The 12,390-nt window shown below is 44.0% G+C and overlaps 1 protein-coding gene across 1 annotated transcript in view; it reads left to right on the forward strand.

The window, feature by feature from the left end:
• The window catches only part of HEATR9 (HEAT repeat containing 9), a 30,170-nt gene that overhangs the window by 11,312 nt on the left and 6,468 nt on the right, over window positions 1-12,390 (forward strand). The window contains exons 5-10 of the mRNA XM_066617599.1: window positions 191-247; window positions 2,673-2,729; window positions 5,693-5,753; window positions 9,844-9,965; window positions 10,304-10,492; window positions 11,646-11,738. Of these exons, the coding sequence (XP_066473696.1) occupies window positions 191-247; window positions 2,673-2,729; window positions 5,693-5,753; window positions 9,844-9,965; window positions 10,304-10,492; window positions 11,646-11,738 (579 nt within the window). The remainder of the gene's footprint in view (window positions 1-190; window positions 248-2,672; window positions 2,730-5,692; window positions 5,754-9,843; window positions 9,966-10,303; window positions 10,493-11,645; window positions 11,739-12,390) is intronic.

The raw sequence follows: 12,390 nt of genomic DNA on the forward strand, positions 1-12,390 counted from the left end.
TTGACTGTAGTCCTGATTTGGATCAGGCTTCTCTGCAGCTGCTATTTATGAAATAAAAGTAAACCTGTCTGTTCTAATGGTGGGCTTAAAGTAGTGTCTAGGTTGGCCCTTGGTCACGAAACACAGATATTGTACTTTAGTTCTCTCTTTCCCCTCCTGTATTAATGCACCTTCATTTGTGTGCTGGCAGATACTCCTCAAATACTTGAATTCTTCCGTGGAACTTGACCAACTGTATGCTGCCAAGGTGATGTAAGGCCTTTTTCCATTTGGTGTAGAACTTTCCAAAGCCATCTGCAGAGGTTGTACTTATCGTTTCATTTTCCTCCAGTGTGTGGGTGATACATGCCTTTCAAAAAGAAGAAGAAAGAAAAAAAGAAATCTGAGATTCTCAAGTTCTTAGAAGTACATCCAGATTGCTAATCAGAAATCATAGTGCTACCAAAAAATTTTTGTTGGAGATTAGGGGTTCTTTCCCTTGGAAGTCCATTTCAATTTCCTCTAAAGGGTCATACCCATAGGATTGTCAGATTCATAAGCATTCTACAAATATTGGTTCTGATCTATGAATTTACTGAAGGAGAAATCTATACCCTGGGAGCCAGGTGGCTTGTAGCAATTTCATCAATATTTATCTCTAAAAAAATTTACAATCCAAGTATTCAATTTTGATGGCTAGTGGAAGCAAAGGAAGGGGTGGGTGGGGATTCTGATCCCAGGATCCTCCTGGTCTGGCCAGTTTAGAATAAATGTCAGAGAAGGTGATGGCAACAGGATGTGGTGGGATGGTGGCAGTACCCCCCTCCCCCCCATGGCACTGGTACCTCCTTTAGGTCCACTGCCACAATCTTTGGCAATGGCACTTGCCTAACCACACCATGTCCCTTCCTTGTCTTGTTAGCAGGTCTTGACCCCTGCTAACTGGTTAAGAGGCGCTTTTTCAAGTGGGTGCTCCTCTTTTATTTAGCAGGGGGAGAGTAACTGGCCCACCTCACCCCAGCACTGTCTGTTCTAGTGGCTGTCTGCTGGTGTTGCATCTTTTTAGATTGTGAGCCCTTTTGGGACAGGGAGCCATTAGTTATTTGATTTTCTCTGTAAACCGCTTTGTGAACTTTTTGTTGAAAAGCGGTATATAAATACTGTTGTTGTTGCTCCTCTTCCACGTTCTGCTGCTGTGTGAAATAGAGCAGTGGGGTCAGAACAAGGTTGTTGAGAGAAGCACCACCAAACTTTTGAAAAAGGAAGGTTTTTTTTTTTCCTTTTTTGAAAGTGGGGAGTAGTAGACTGTGCAGTCTCTCTCTCTCTCTCCCCCTCCCAATTCCAGGAAAGGAAAAAAAAAACTTGGCAGTGGTGCTTCTCTCAGCAATCTTTTTCTGGCTTCACTCTGCTACTCACTTTTTTCAAAACATGGAGCAGCAGAACAAGGTGGAGGAGATACAAGGGCCAAATGGGAGCACAGTGAGGCAGCTGTGGGGGTGGCTGTTAGTTGTAGGTTACCACCCGGGCCTGTTTGCCACTCAAAGCAGCGAGGTTTACCTCGCCTTGTGGGTGGACCGGTCCTGGGTGAAACAGTGCTCTAGGTAGGTTGATGCACTCACTGGCCCCATCCTGGCTACAGCAGATGGAGCATGCTCTGTAGATACAGGTGGGGTGATGTCAGTCGGCCTTGTTTATGCCTTCTCCATCTCACAGGGCAGTTGATTCTAAATGGCAGCTGTGAGGGGAAGAGGGATGACCCAGTCCCAGCTGGTAAAGCAGCAGCAGGTAGAGAAGGTGATAATTATAGGACAAATCCTAGAATAATAAAATGCTTAACATATTTTTAAAAAAGAAAAGAACAGACCAGAAATAACAATGTTATAGTTTCAGAGGCTTCAAAGAGATTTCACCAGAGTTCAACAAGGTCATAAAATAAATTTTCTTCCTTCCCTAATTCCAGCAAGCTAGTGTTACCATAGAGACATTTCTGTAAAGGAATAGATTAATCACAGATTATGTCTGGCTAAGAACTTATTTGTTCTCACCCCTCCAAGTGGCCTTTTCAGAGGATGAGGGCGCACATGGTCCATTACAGATGCAGGGAATCAGAGATGCAGTTTACCTTATATAAGTCACATTTCTTTATCACAAGATGACCTACTGGATCTCAGAATCTCCCTACAATGCAGTTTGCTACGCTGCAAATGACATATTTCCTCAGTTAACAGTTTGTGGCCTATACGTTCTTGAGAATGCTGTGTTCTTTTGTCCATCCAAGACCAATGTAAGTGTAAGACTTTGTTCTGCTCATGCTCTGCTCTCCCAGTGGCTTCTAAAGCTAAAGCAGAAGCCTGCTTCAGCTCTGGTACCCTGCCTTACCTTGCCCCTGATCCGGGTGGATGGGTACAGTTCTGTGCGTAGTAGGTTCAGTCTTGAATGCTGAATGGCTGTTTTCCAAGGGACGGTGGACCAGGCAAATGGTTGATTATGGGTGATGCATATGCCGTTTCAGAGCCTCTGGAGGAAACAATCCCATAGCTTTTTGTGCATTTATATTTTTCAAGGCAAAACATTATCCGTTTGCAGTTTTCCCTCTCTTGCCCAGAGTGGAGCTGACCCTCTGTGAGAACTGGAGGAGAGCCTGTCCTAGTGAATCTTCTGATTTCCATGATTTTTCTGACTGGTCTCTCTAGGCCCTTGGACGCCTTGGGCTTGGTGAAGAATATGTTGTTTCTGCACTTTATAATACTGTAAGTATAATTCCCTCGGACCCTTGTTTTCTTGCAGTTAGTGTTTAGAGAGCTTTCAGAGAGTAAGTAGGTGCTCAGGGGAATGTGTGGCAACTGCTGATCCACATCTCCTTTACTCTTCTCTCTGGTAACATCTGGGAGGAAAACACATAATATGATGTCAGTGTTTCCCTGCCCTTCCTGCTCCAGGTCACTGACTGTCACTTGCAAAGAGGCAGGAGAATTCTGAATGCAATGAGGCAATGACTTGCATTTCTTGTTTTGATAGCTTTTGCTTTGCTAGAGAGACGTGTGGGGGGAGATCTGGGTTAGTGGTAGCAATGTATCCCCTGTAACATCCAACCCCTGTTATTACCTTCCCTTTCACATATATAGTGAATGCACAGAGGAAGGGGGGGGTTGTGCCCCCTGGCCTTGGCCCTCAAGCTTCATGTATTCCCTGAGAGGTAAGAAGCTGGCTCTGGTTATATCCTCAGTTGTCATGCTTTATGCCAGTGTCTTCAGGAGAAATAAGTACAGGTGTATAAGTACAAATAATGAGACTCACTATTCGCGTGGGTTCCATTCCAAGCACTCACATGGTTGGCAAAAAACACACTATATTAAATCATTTAAAAAACAAAGTTTCTTTGCTCCCATGATTTAAAAACAGCCGTGCTGACCTTTTGACTCTAAGATAAGAGTCATTAAGAAGACAATCTAACAGTCATCCTACAAGGGCTTCACTCAGTCCCTCCCTTCACCAATGCAAAGCGATCACCTTTCTTTCAGGTGCTCAGGGGAAAGGGAGGGATCACCTGGAGAGAGTAGGACTGATGGATTGTCAGCCAGCAGCTTTTTAAAACTGATTTTAAAGGAATGCATTTTTCCCCTTCTCCAGGGATCAGCACATTCCTTCTCATTTGCAGGGGCCATTCGTGTTGAGTCAAATCTGTGTATAAAAAATCCATGTATAAATAGGCTGGACCTCTATGTGCCACTGACTGTCACTTGCAAGTACTGATCTTTATGTGTATACCATGGTCTAAGTCAGTGGTTCCCAAACTTTTTAACACTAGGACCCACTTTGAAAAACGACACTCTATTGGGACCCACCTAGCTTTACGAACCTTTTAAAAAAGAAGATCTAGATAGAAATAATGTTTTTATTTGTTTATTTACAAGTAATAATAACCAGAAAAAGACAGCAATTTATCTCCCTTTATGTACATATGCTTGCATACTGCAGGAGCTGAGCTACTGGCAGGGTAATTAGCAGATATCTTACAAACTGCAGGAGCTGAGAACTTTGCAGGGCAATTAGCAGATATCTGATTTTTGAATAGCTTCATGGCTTGATTTTTCCATCACACTGTTTTAATTGGAGGCTCTGTGGGACCCACCCGAAATTGGGTCACAACCCACCAGTGGGTCCCAACCCACAGTTTGGAAACCACTGGTCTAAATAACTTATATTCTATGGAAATAACATAAGAGATGAAAGACTGTCATTGAACTTATGCATTTCATTAAGGAAATATTTCAGTTTCTTTTCTGGGCCTTGTGAATGAACAATATCTTTATTCTCTTGCTATTTTAACTTTGCAGCAAACCAATTTTGTTATATTACTTTTTCACACCAAGATCTATTTAAAATTGTGAATGATTCTTCCACTGCGTTTTTTTTTTGCACAGCTTAAAGACTACAATTCCTATAATGCAGTGCTACCTTGAGACAAATACACATGCGCAAGGACCATTTTTATAATTAATTCATGTAAATTTATGCACTGTGATAAGTAGAATCATCCAGCGGCTTGAACAACAGAGAAACAAAAGGAAAATTTTCTAAGTAGTGGAGCACATCCTCTAAGAAAAGTTGCACTGGATTACATTCCATCAGAAATCAGTGGCCCAGTGATTGTATTGATATAATTAAGGGCATATATAAAAGAATACTTATGTGAAATGTGGTGAGTTCATGCGGTTGCTCACATTTGGATCATATCAATTGCTATATGTGGTATTGGAAATAATTTTCCTCCCAGGTTAAGTTGCATAGACACCAGGGTAGTGGGCTTGGCTTGCCCACTTGAGTAAGTGTCCTCTTATCACAGTGTGCATTTCATAACCTTATTCCTATGCAGCTGCTGGATGCTTATGAGACACAGGGTGCAATCCTAACCCACTTTCCAGCACTGACATAAGGGCAATGCAGATCTGAGGTAAGGGAACAAACATTCCCTTTCATTTAGGAGGCTTTCTCGAATGCCACCCAACTGCAGGATACAGCTATGGTCCCATTGGCACTGCTATGCCAGTGCTGGAAAGTTGAGTTAGGATTTGGGCCACAGTATTCTGGATTGCATGGGGCTGATGTGCAAACAGTTCTTCCATTTGATTAGCATTGAATTAGATAATCTTTTGATTCCCCTCTAATGCTATAAATCAGGGGTGCCCAACCCCTGGCCCTGGGGCCACTTGCGGCCCTCAAGGCCTCTCAATGCAGCCCTCAGGGAGCCCCCAGTCTCCAATGAGCCTCTGGCCCTCCGGAGATTTGTTGGAGCCCACACTGGCCTGACGCAACTGCTCTCAGCATGAGGGCAACTGTTTGACTTCTCGCGTGAGCTGTGGGATGAGGGCTCCCTCCATTTCTTGTTGTTTCACGTCCATGATGCAGTAGCAGCAGCAAAGGAAAGGCCAGCCTTGCTTTGTGCAAAGCCTTTTATAGGCCTTGAGCTATTGCAAGTCCTTTATTCATTCATATAAGTTCATCTTTAATATATTCATTTATGTAAACTTATGCAAATTTATTCAAATTTTAAATGTAAATTAATTCTTTTTTTCCCCGGCCCCCGACACAGTGTCAGAGGGACGATGTGGCCCTCTTCACAAAAACTTTGGACATCCCTGCTATAAATCTAGATGTTCTTGCACATAAAAGGTTTCTAGTTAGCCTACTATTAATACTTATTGTCTCCTAGCTTCAGGAATGCAGCAACCCATTTTTGGAGTATGAAGTAGCTCGGTCTCTGGCTTTGCTGGGTGAGTGATGTTCTTCTTCAGATTGCTGACATGGAGACCAGCAGCAAGGTGCTATTGGGACATCAGATCCACTCAAACTTGTTAATGGTAGATTGTTCAACTATAGCTGAAGTTTCTTTGCTTCTTAAAAGTCTGGGTAATGCACAACTTCAGAGGCAGGAATGCTAATGTAGCTTTATTTTTCAGCTAATGAAATTGGCTCCAAATCTGGTGCCCAATTCAGGTTTTTTGAGCCAATTATTATATGTGAATTCCGTAAGTATTGGAAAGGTTGGTTACAGGTGGTTGGTATATCACTAAGGGCTATATCCTATCCAAATTTCCAGCACTGATGTAGCTGTGCCAATGGGGCATGCACTGCATCCTGTTGTGGGGGGACAGCCATGGAGACCGCCTCAAAGTAAGGGAAGGTTTGTTCATTTACCTTGGGACTTCACTGAGGCTGCATTGGTGCTGAAAAGTTGTATAGGACTGGGCCCTAAAATTTTATGATATGCAGTGGAACTGCCAGAGTGACTGCTGCATGCAATGGGGGGAGGGCAACAAGACAGCTTGGGAGAGGCAAAATATGTTTTATGTACCTCTCTGAAGGCTGCCTGGGTCTTCTCAGACCTATGCTAACTAATTTACTAGTGTAAGTCCAAGGAGAGGCAGGGAGTATGTTGAGCTGGGAAAACAGGGATAGCATCCTGGTGTGCACTTCTGCCTCCAGAATCTCCCCTTCTGCCCTTGCTGTCCCCCATTCCCTACCCTGAACCTCCCCTGAATCCCCCAAAACCTGCCCCTACCAGCACCTTGCCTGCTCTGACATGGGCTGGGTCTGTCTCTGGTGGGCACGTGAAGCCTCTGACCATTTGCACTGCTGACTCTGCCATGCATAAGAGTGGCACATTTACAATGCCGCTGTGGCACTTAGGGCAGCGGGGTCACAAGATTGGGCTTTAGGTTTAGGTGGCCTTGGGCAAGCCACTCCCCCTCAGACTTAGTTGCAATAATAAGTCTTACTTTAAAGGATTGTTGTAAGGTCAACTTCAAGACAGTACATATTGTCTTACCCTTGGTCTCACTCCCAGGGTTTTGGGTGCTCAGAGTTGTTGGTTCTGAACCCTAGAGCCCTCAAAGATCCCTGTTCGGTAGTACTGCTACCACCCTGTAAGAGCCAGTGCCTCAGTCCAGGGAAACAGAGACCCTCTAGGCTTAACTATATCCCTTGTAGGCACTGAGCACTTTCTTTACTTAAAGTCTCAGTCCTCAAGTTTCTAGTCCACAATGAGGATTTTTGGTAGCTTGCTGAACGGCTAGGCAGGATTCTGAACCTTTGTCCCCAACAGACAATGAACCAACATGGTAAAAAGATTTTCTACTTTATTAAATACATAGGGTTACAAAAAGTTACAAAGGCAGCAAATGCTAGAGGCATAAAAACTTCTAGGAAACATATCAGCATAAAACAACAAAGCTAACTGGCTAGCTCTATTATTCTCTAACCCTCACCTGGGTCAGCTTCTTTTGTAGATCCTCAGGCCAGTTACCTATGGCCACATGGTCCTGGTGGGGCAGGATGTGCACCCACCACCTCTCTCACCAAGAGACAAAGACCAAAAGACCCTGTCCTCCAGAAGTGGGGCTGGAAGCTCACCCTCTCAGCTCTTCCCTCCCCCCTGGAGATCTATAGCTGCATTCCATCCTTGATGGGTGTCTTTCTGGCTGCCTAGGTGCTACATTATCACCTTCCATTGAGTTGTAAATTCCTAGCAGCTAGGAAATGCAAGCCACTTCTGTGTTACTGTTTTAGCTTGGTTCAGGCTTTGCAATGCTACTAGGCCTAAACTGTACATATTCATGACACATATGAAGTGCTTTATATACTTTTTCTAAAAGGGCTGTACAAATATTTAAAAAATACTGTGTTATCACAGGTCATCCTTGTTTTGCTTTTGTCCTTTAAATAAAGCTGTTCTAGATGTCTAGTTTTTTTGATTTTCAGAAATAGCTAAGGAAACGGATAATCCAAGGGCCAGTCTGCGGAATATCTAAAAATAATTGTAGCTGTCTGGAATCAAATGGAATGATGATCTTCAAGGTCTAGTGAACATGCTGTAGGAATACTAACATTTTAATTCTTGCTTTTTAACAAAAATAAAGGATAGTCTCTCATGGAATACCATTGTGCAGTTAACTGCCCACTCAGAAATCCCCATTTAACATGACTGTGATTTTCTTCTAGTAAATAGCAAAAAAACAAAAACAAAAACAAACAAAAAAAGCAGAAAGGCATAAGTCTTTGCTACCATTCATAGACAGCTGCAATCTTGAATTCCCCAGGAGGGGATTTGTTCTATCTGTCCTTCTTATTGGAAAATAACCTGTGTTGAATGATGTCTTCCATGAAAGTGTGCCTCATGTGACCCTGAGTTGTTACAGACTCTGAAAGGACTGCTGTCCCTTTAAGAATTGCATATATTTGACCATTTCATGCAGCAAGGCCTTTTGTTGCTTTAAAAATATGCTCTTTGGTCATATGCACATTCTTTAGTTAAAAAGTGAGTAGTCAATTGAATCACAAATGAACCCCTTAGACTGCAACCCTCTGCTCACTTTCCTGGGAGTAAGCCCCAGTGAACACAATGGGACTTGATTCTGAGTAGGCCTGAATAGGATTGTGCAGTACAGTTCTTAAGAACTCTGCTGTGCTGCTTTTCTGCTCACACTTGCCATGCCCCCATCTGCTTGCACATGTCATCCTGTGCTGTATCTTAGCGGACATTGTCTACAGCTGGGGCTGGTTGAATTGATTGACAGATACACCATCTTCCCAACCCCAGATAGAGGCCTGGTTGTCTGATAAAATAGACTCTGTCGTAATCCTGCTGAGCACCACCAAACTAGTTGGAGGTTCAGAAGGGTTGCATGACCACACAGTGTTCTTCTTAATTAACAGGAACTTTTACTAGTCTCTTCCCAACGTATTGGGTGTTTCTGAGCTGATTTATAATGCTGAATATGTGAGGATGTGTATAGTTACCGGTAGTAAAATATGACCTGGAGACACTGAATTGTCAAGGTGCAACCTTCCCATGCCAAAGCAAGCCAACCCTGGAAAGGGATTAATGTCTAACTAGCTGCAACTTGTCAAGGTTTTTCATGCAGCTATTTCTGTTTATGGAGAAAGTTCTGCTCCACCCTGTAAGTTTCCTCCCTTTTCTTATTTTCCTGCTACTTACACATTTCCTCTTCTGATCCTGCAGCCCTTTTAATGAGTGGCCAGACATAAACCAGCCTTCCTTTTTTCTTGATTGTAATCCTGAAAGTGGAGGGGAGGGAAAGCACTTCCTAGCTGCCCCTGCAGGCAGGAAAGCCTGGTGTGTGCACCAAGTTCTCTCTTGCCTCTAACCTTGTCCAGTAGACTTGGTGAGGAACCCCCTTACTGATCCTGTGCAGGTTTGATGGAGGGAATGAGGAACCTTGGGCTCTCGGGTGAGGGTGGGAGGTGGGAATCTTGGATTGGGCTATTTTCTTTCTTATTAACTCTGGTAGGTGGCTGATCTTCTTTGCTCCTTCCAGTCCTGACTCCTAAAGTGGAATAACTGATGTTAAAAATGCATAGACACCGCTCCATGTTACCTTTGGTTCCACGCAAGTGTTGGAAGCCTGTCCCAAATAAGTGTGGCAAACCCACCTGCAGCCATCTTGCATCCAAGCGCTCCACCTTCTCCTGATTGGTTGAACATCTCCACCTACCTGCCTCCATAGTCATGAATAAATTGAGTCTGTGTCCCAACCTAACAACCACTGATCAGAATAATATCTCAGGAAGCCCAACCTGCTGGTCTATCCTTCATTTCTTGTCTCCCCTCTCATGGGCACCGGGGCAAGCACAGCCTTGGACCAGGCTTTGCAAATCCTGTGAGACTTGGATAGTCTGTTGGGAGGACTTCTGGTGCCTCTGTAGAAAAATAACCCTTGTCTTTGAAGATACTTCCAAAATTGTTTTACCCTGAACAGTGCATTTGTTCCCGCTTAGTTCTCTCTGGACTTATTTGAGTTTTACTTTTCCCTTTGATCACTGCTTCCTGATTCTCTAGAGCAGGTTGCCTGGAAGCCTCTGTAGTGAAAGTGCTAATTAGACATCTGAAGGATGTGAGCCTGAATCGGAGAGAAGATACACTGGCTGCTCTGAAGGTGTCTCTACAGACCTGGTTGAAATCGGAGGTAACCACTGAAGTTATTATTATTATTTAATTGAGACTCTGCTATTGGGAGACTGTGGGCGCAACCCTAACCCACTCTCCTGCACTGACATAAGGGCAATGCAACTTCGAGATAAGGGAACAAACATTGCCATACCTTGAGGAGGCTTCTGTGACTGCCCCCCAACTGCAGGATGCAGCACATGCCCCACTGGCACAGCTATGCCAGTGCTGGAAAGTTGGTTAGGATTGTGCCCACATGCTTTGCCAGTCCTGGGCAGCCCTTCCCTTTCTTGTCCTATTGTACGAAACAGGATTCCGTTCACTGCTGTATCTATCAGAGCTGTTGTCTCTTCCTAGCGGATTTATGTAGGTGCCTGTTCCAGTTTAACCCGAAATCTAGAGCGGTTGGTGAATCTACAGGATCCTTTGGAAAACATATCCTTCAGTTCAGCCATTTGCTTGGGGTACCTGGACGGGTCCAACCCAGTTGCCCAAGAGGCAATGTTTATGTGCCTGACTAAGAGTGACCGGAAGAAAAAAATGCAGGTAGGGATACTGCGTACATGAACAGGGACTTCTGAATTTTTGTGTGGCTCATTCATAATTCACATAGTAAGATGTGAATCTCCTTGGAAAATTTGCCCATGAACAAGGAGACAAGAAAGGAGGAGAGGCATCTTGACTTCTTGCCACCAACCAGGTAAGAATGGAGTTGCTGTTGTTGCTGCATCATCCTGCTCAAGAATTTTCAAATATACATCTGAACATGTTTCTTCCCATTCCATATGGTGTTCTCTTTGCTAATAATGGCTCTGAAATGGGCCAAAATTGCCACATACAAAATCATACTCCACCTTTATATTTGAGATTGCATTCATATGTGGATCATATCCATGAAGTCAAAAGGATTGGTGAAGTTGTCCAGGCCTGAATCTGCTCAGGCAATGAAATCCATTGTGGATTTCAGGTCTCCTTGGGTAGACTAGAGAGAGATGCAGAGGTCTTGTAACCAGGCAGGTAAAGGGTTAAGCTAGTCTGGAGTGGTTATGCCAGGGACAGGGAGGCAAACAAGCAAGGGGCTAAGCAACTCTCCTCAGACAGCAGCAGATGCAAGGCTAGGTAATAAAGAAGGTAGCCTCAGATCCTGGGGAACTGGGCTAATAAAAGGATCTGGAGTTTCAGTTTCAATAGTGCTGCAGGCAGCTCAGGTGTGTGCTGGGGCACAATGGAGCTCCAGTATGAACATTAATAGATGCTGCTCATTGGGAGTATATAAAACTTATTTCTCAGTTTGTCCTGGCTGCTGTGTGCTTCTGGGCTAAATTTAAGGTGCTGGTTTTGATCTTCGAAGCCCTTAGCAGCATAGGAGTTATATTCACCCCTCTGCCCCAGTAGGCTCAGATCATCAGGGAGCCCCTTTGTGGGGTGCCTGGCTTGTCAGAAGTACGATGGACTCTCACAAGAAGCAGGTCTTTGGTGGTGACACTGGCTCTCTGAAATGCCCTCCCTCTGTTGCCCAGGCAGGCGCTCACTATGCAACCTTTTTGAAGATTAGTTATAACAATGGAGTCCTGGTTTTTCTCTCTCCATGTGTTCTTTTCATTCTGTCTGAAATGAGTCTTGGGATACAGCCTAAGCTGCATCTCTCTCTTTCTTTTCTTGACCTTGGTGTCCCTCCATCCATAACTTCTTCCTTTAGGCTTTGGTCATGCTGGTGAAGCAAATGGACATTGTGAATGATCTTATCATCGTGAACATTCTTGAGCAGCTTCAACATTCTCCTGTGCTCAAGGCAAGTGGATTTGGTTCTGTAGAGCCTGTTCAATACAGTATCAAGCCGGGTATATCACAGGGCCTGCCTTCAGAAATTCCTATGCTGTCCCCAATGTGTATTTTCATAAACAATTTTACTTCTAAGCCCCTTGGACAAATACCATGTTCTGTTCGCCAGTACATAGAGGCTGCTTGGATTTTCCTAGTGCTCAGCTCTGGAACATTAGAAATAACAAAAAAGGAGTTGACTCAAAAATGTGTAGAGTCACTACTGAATATCCACAGTCAACCCAAACTGATTAGACTGGATCAGTGATTAAAGTGTACAGCTGCTAGGCCAGAGAATTTAGATCAGTGGTGTTGCTAGGAGGTGTACAGACTGCACCGGGTGACATGCACAGGGTGGTGATGCGCATGGGGGGGTGAAATGCTAAAATCGTAGTGGTTAGGAGTAATACCAGCATGTTATATACCATTGGATGTGGAATTTCAAGAGGAATGCAACGCAAAAAACCACAGTGAAATATCTCCTTTCTATCAAAAGTTATGGCCAAAAACCAGGAGAACAAAAAATGCATGGATCCCTTTGGAAAGTGAAAGTGAGCCGTATCGCGTGTTTACTCGTGAGTAGGCGAACATGCCTTATACCATTGGAAAGGGCAGGCTGAGAG

The sequence above is a fragment of the Tiliqua scincoides genome, chromosome 2, assembly GCF_035046505.1.
Source record: "Tiliqua scincoides isolate rTilSci1 chromosome 2, rTilSci1.hap2, whole genome shotgun sequence".
NCBI lineage: Eukaryota > Metazoa > Chordata > Lepidosauria > Squamata > Scincidae > Tiliqua > Tiliqua scincoides.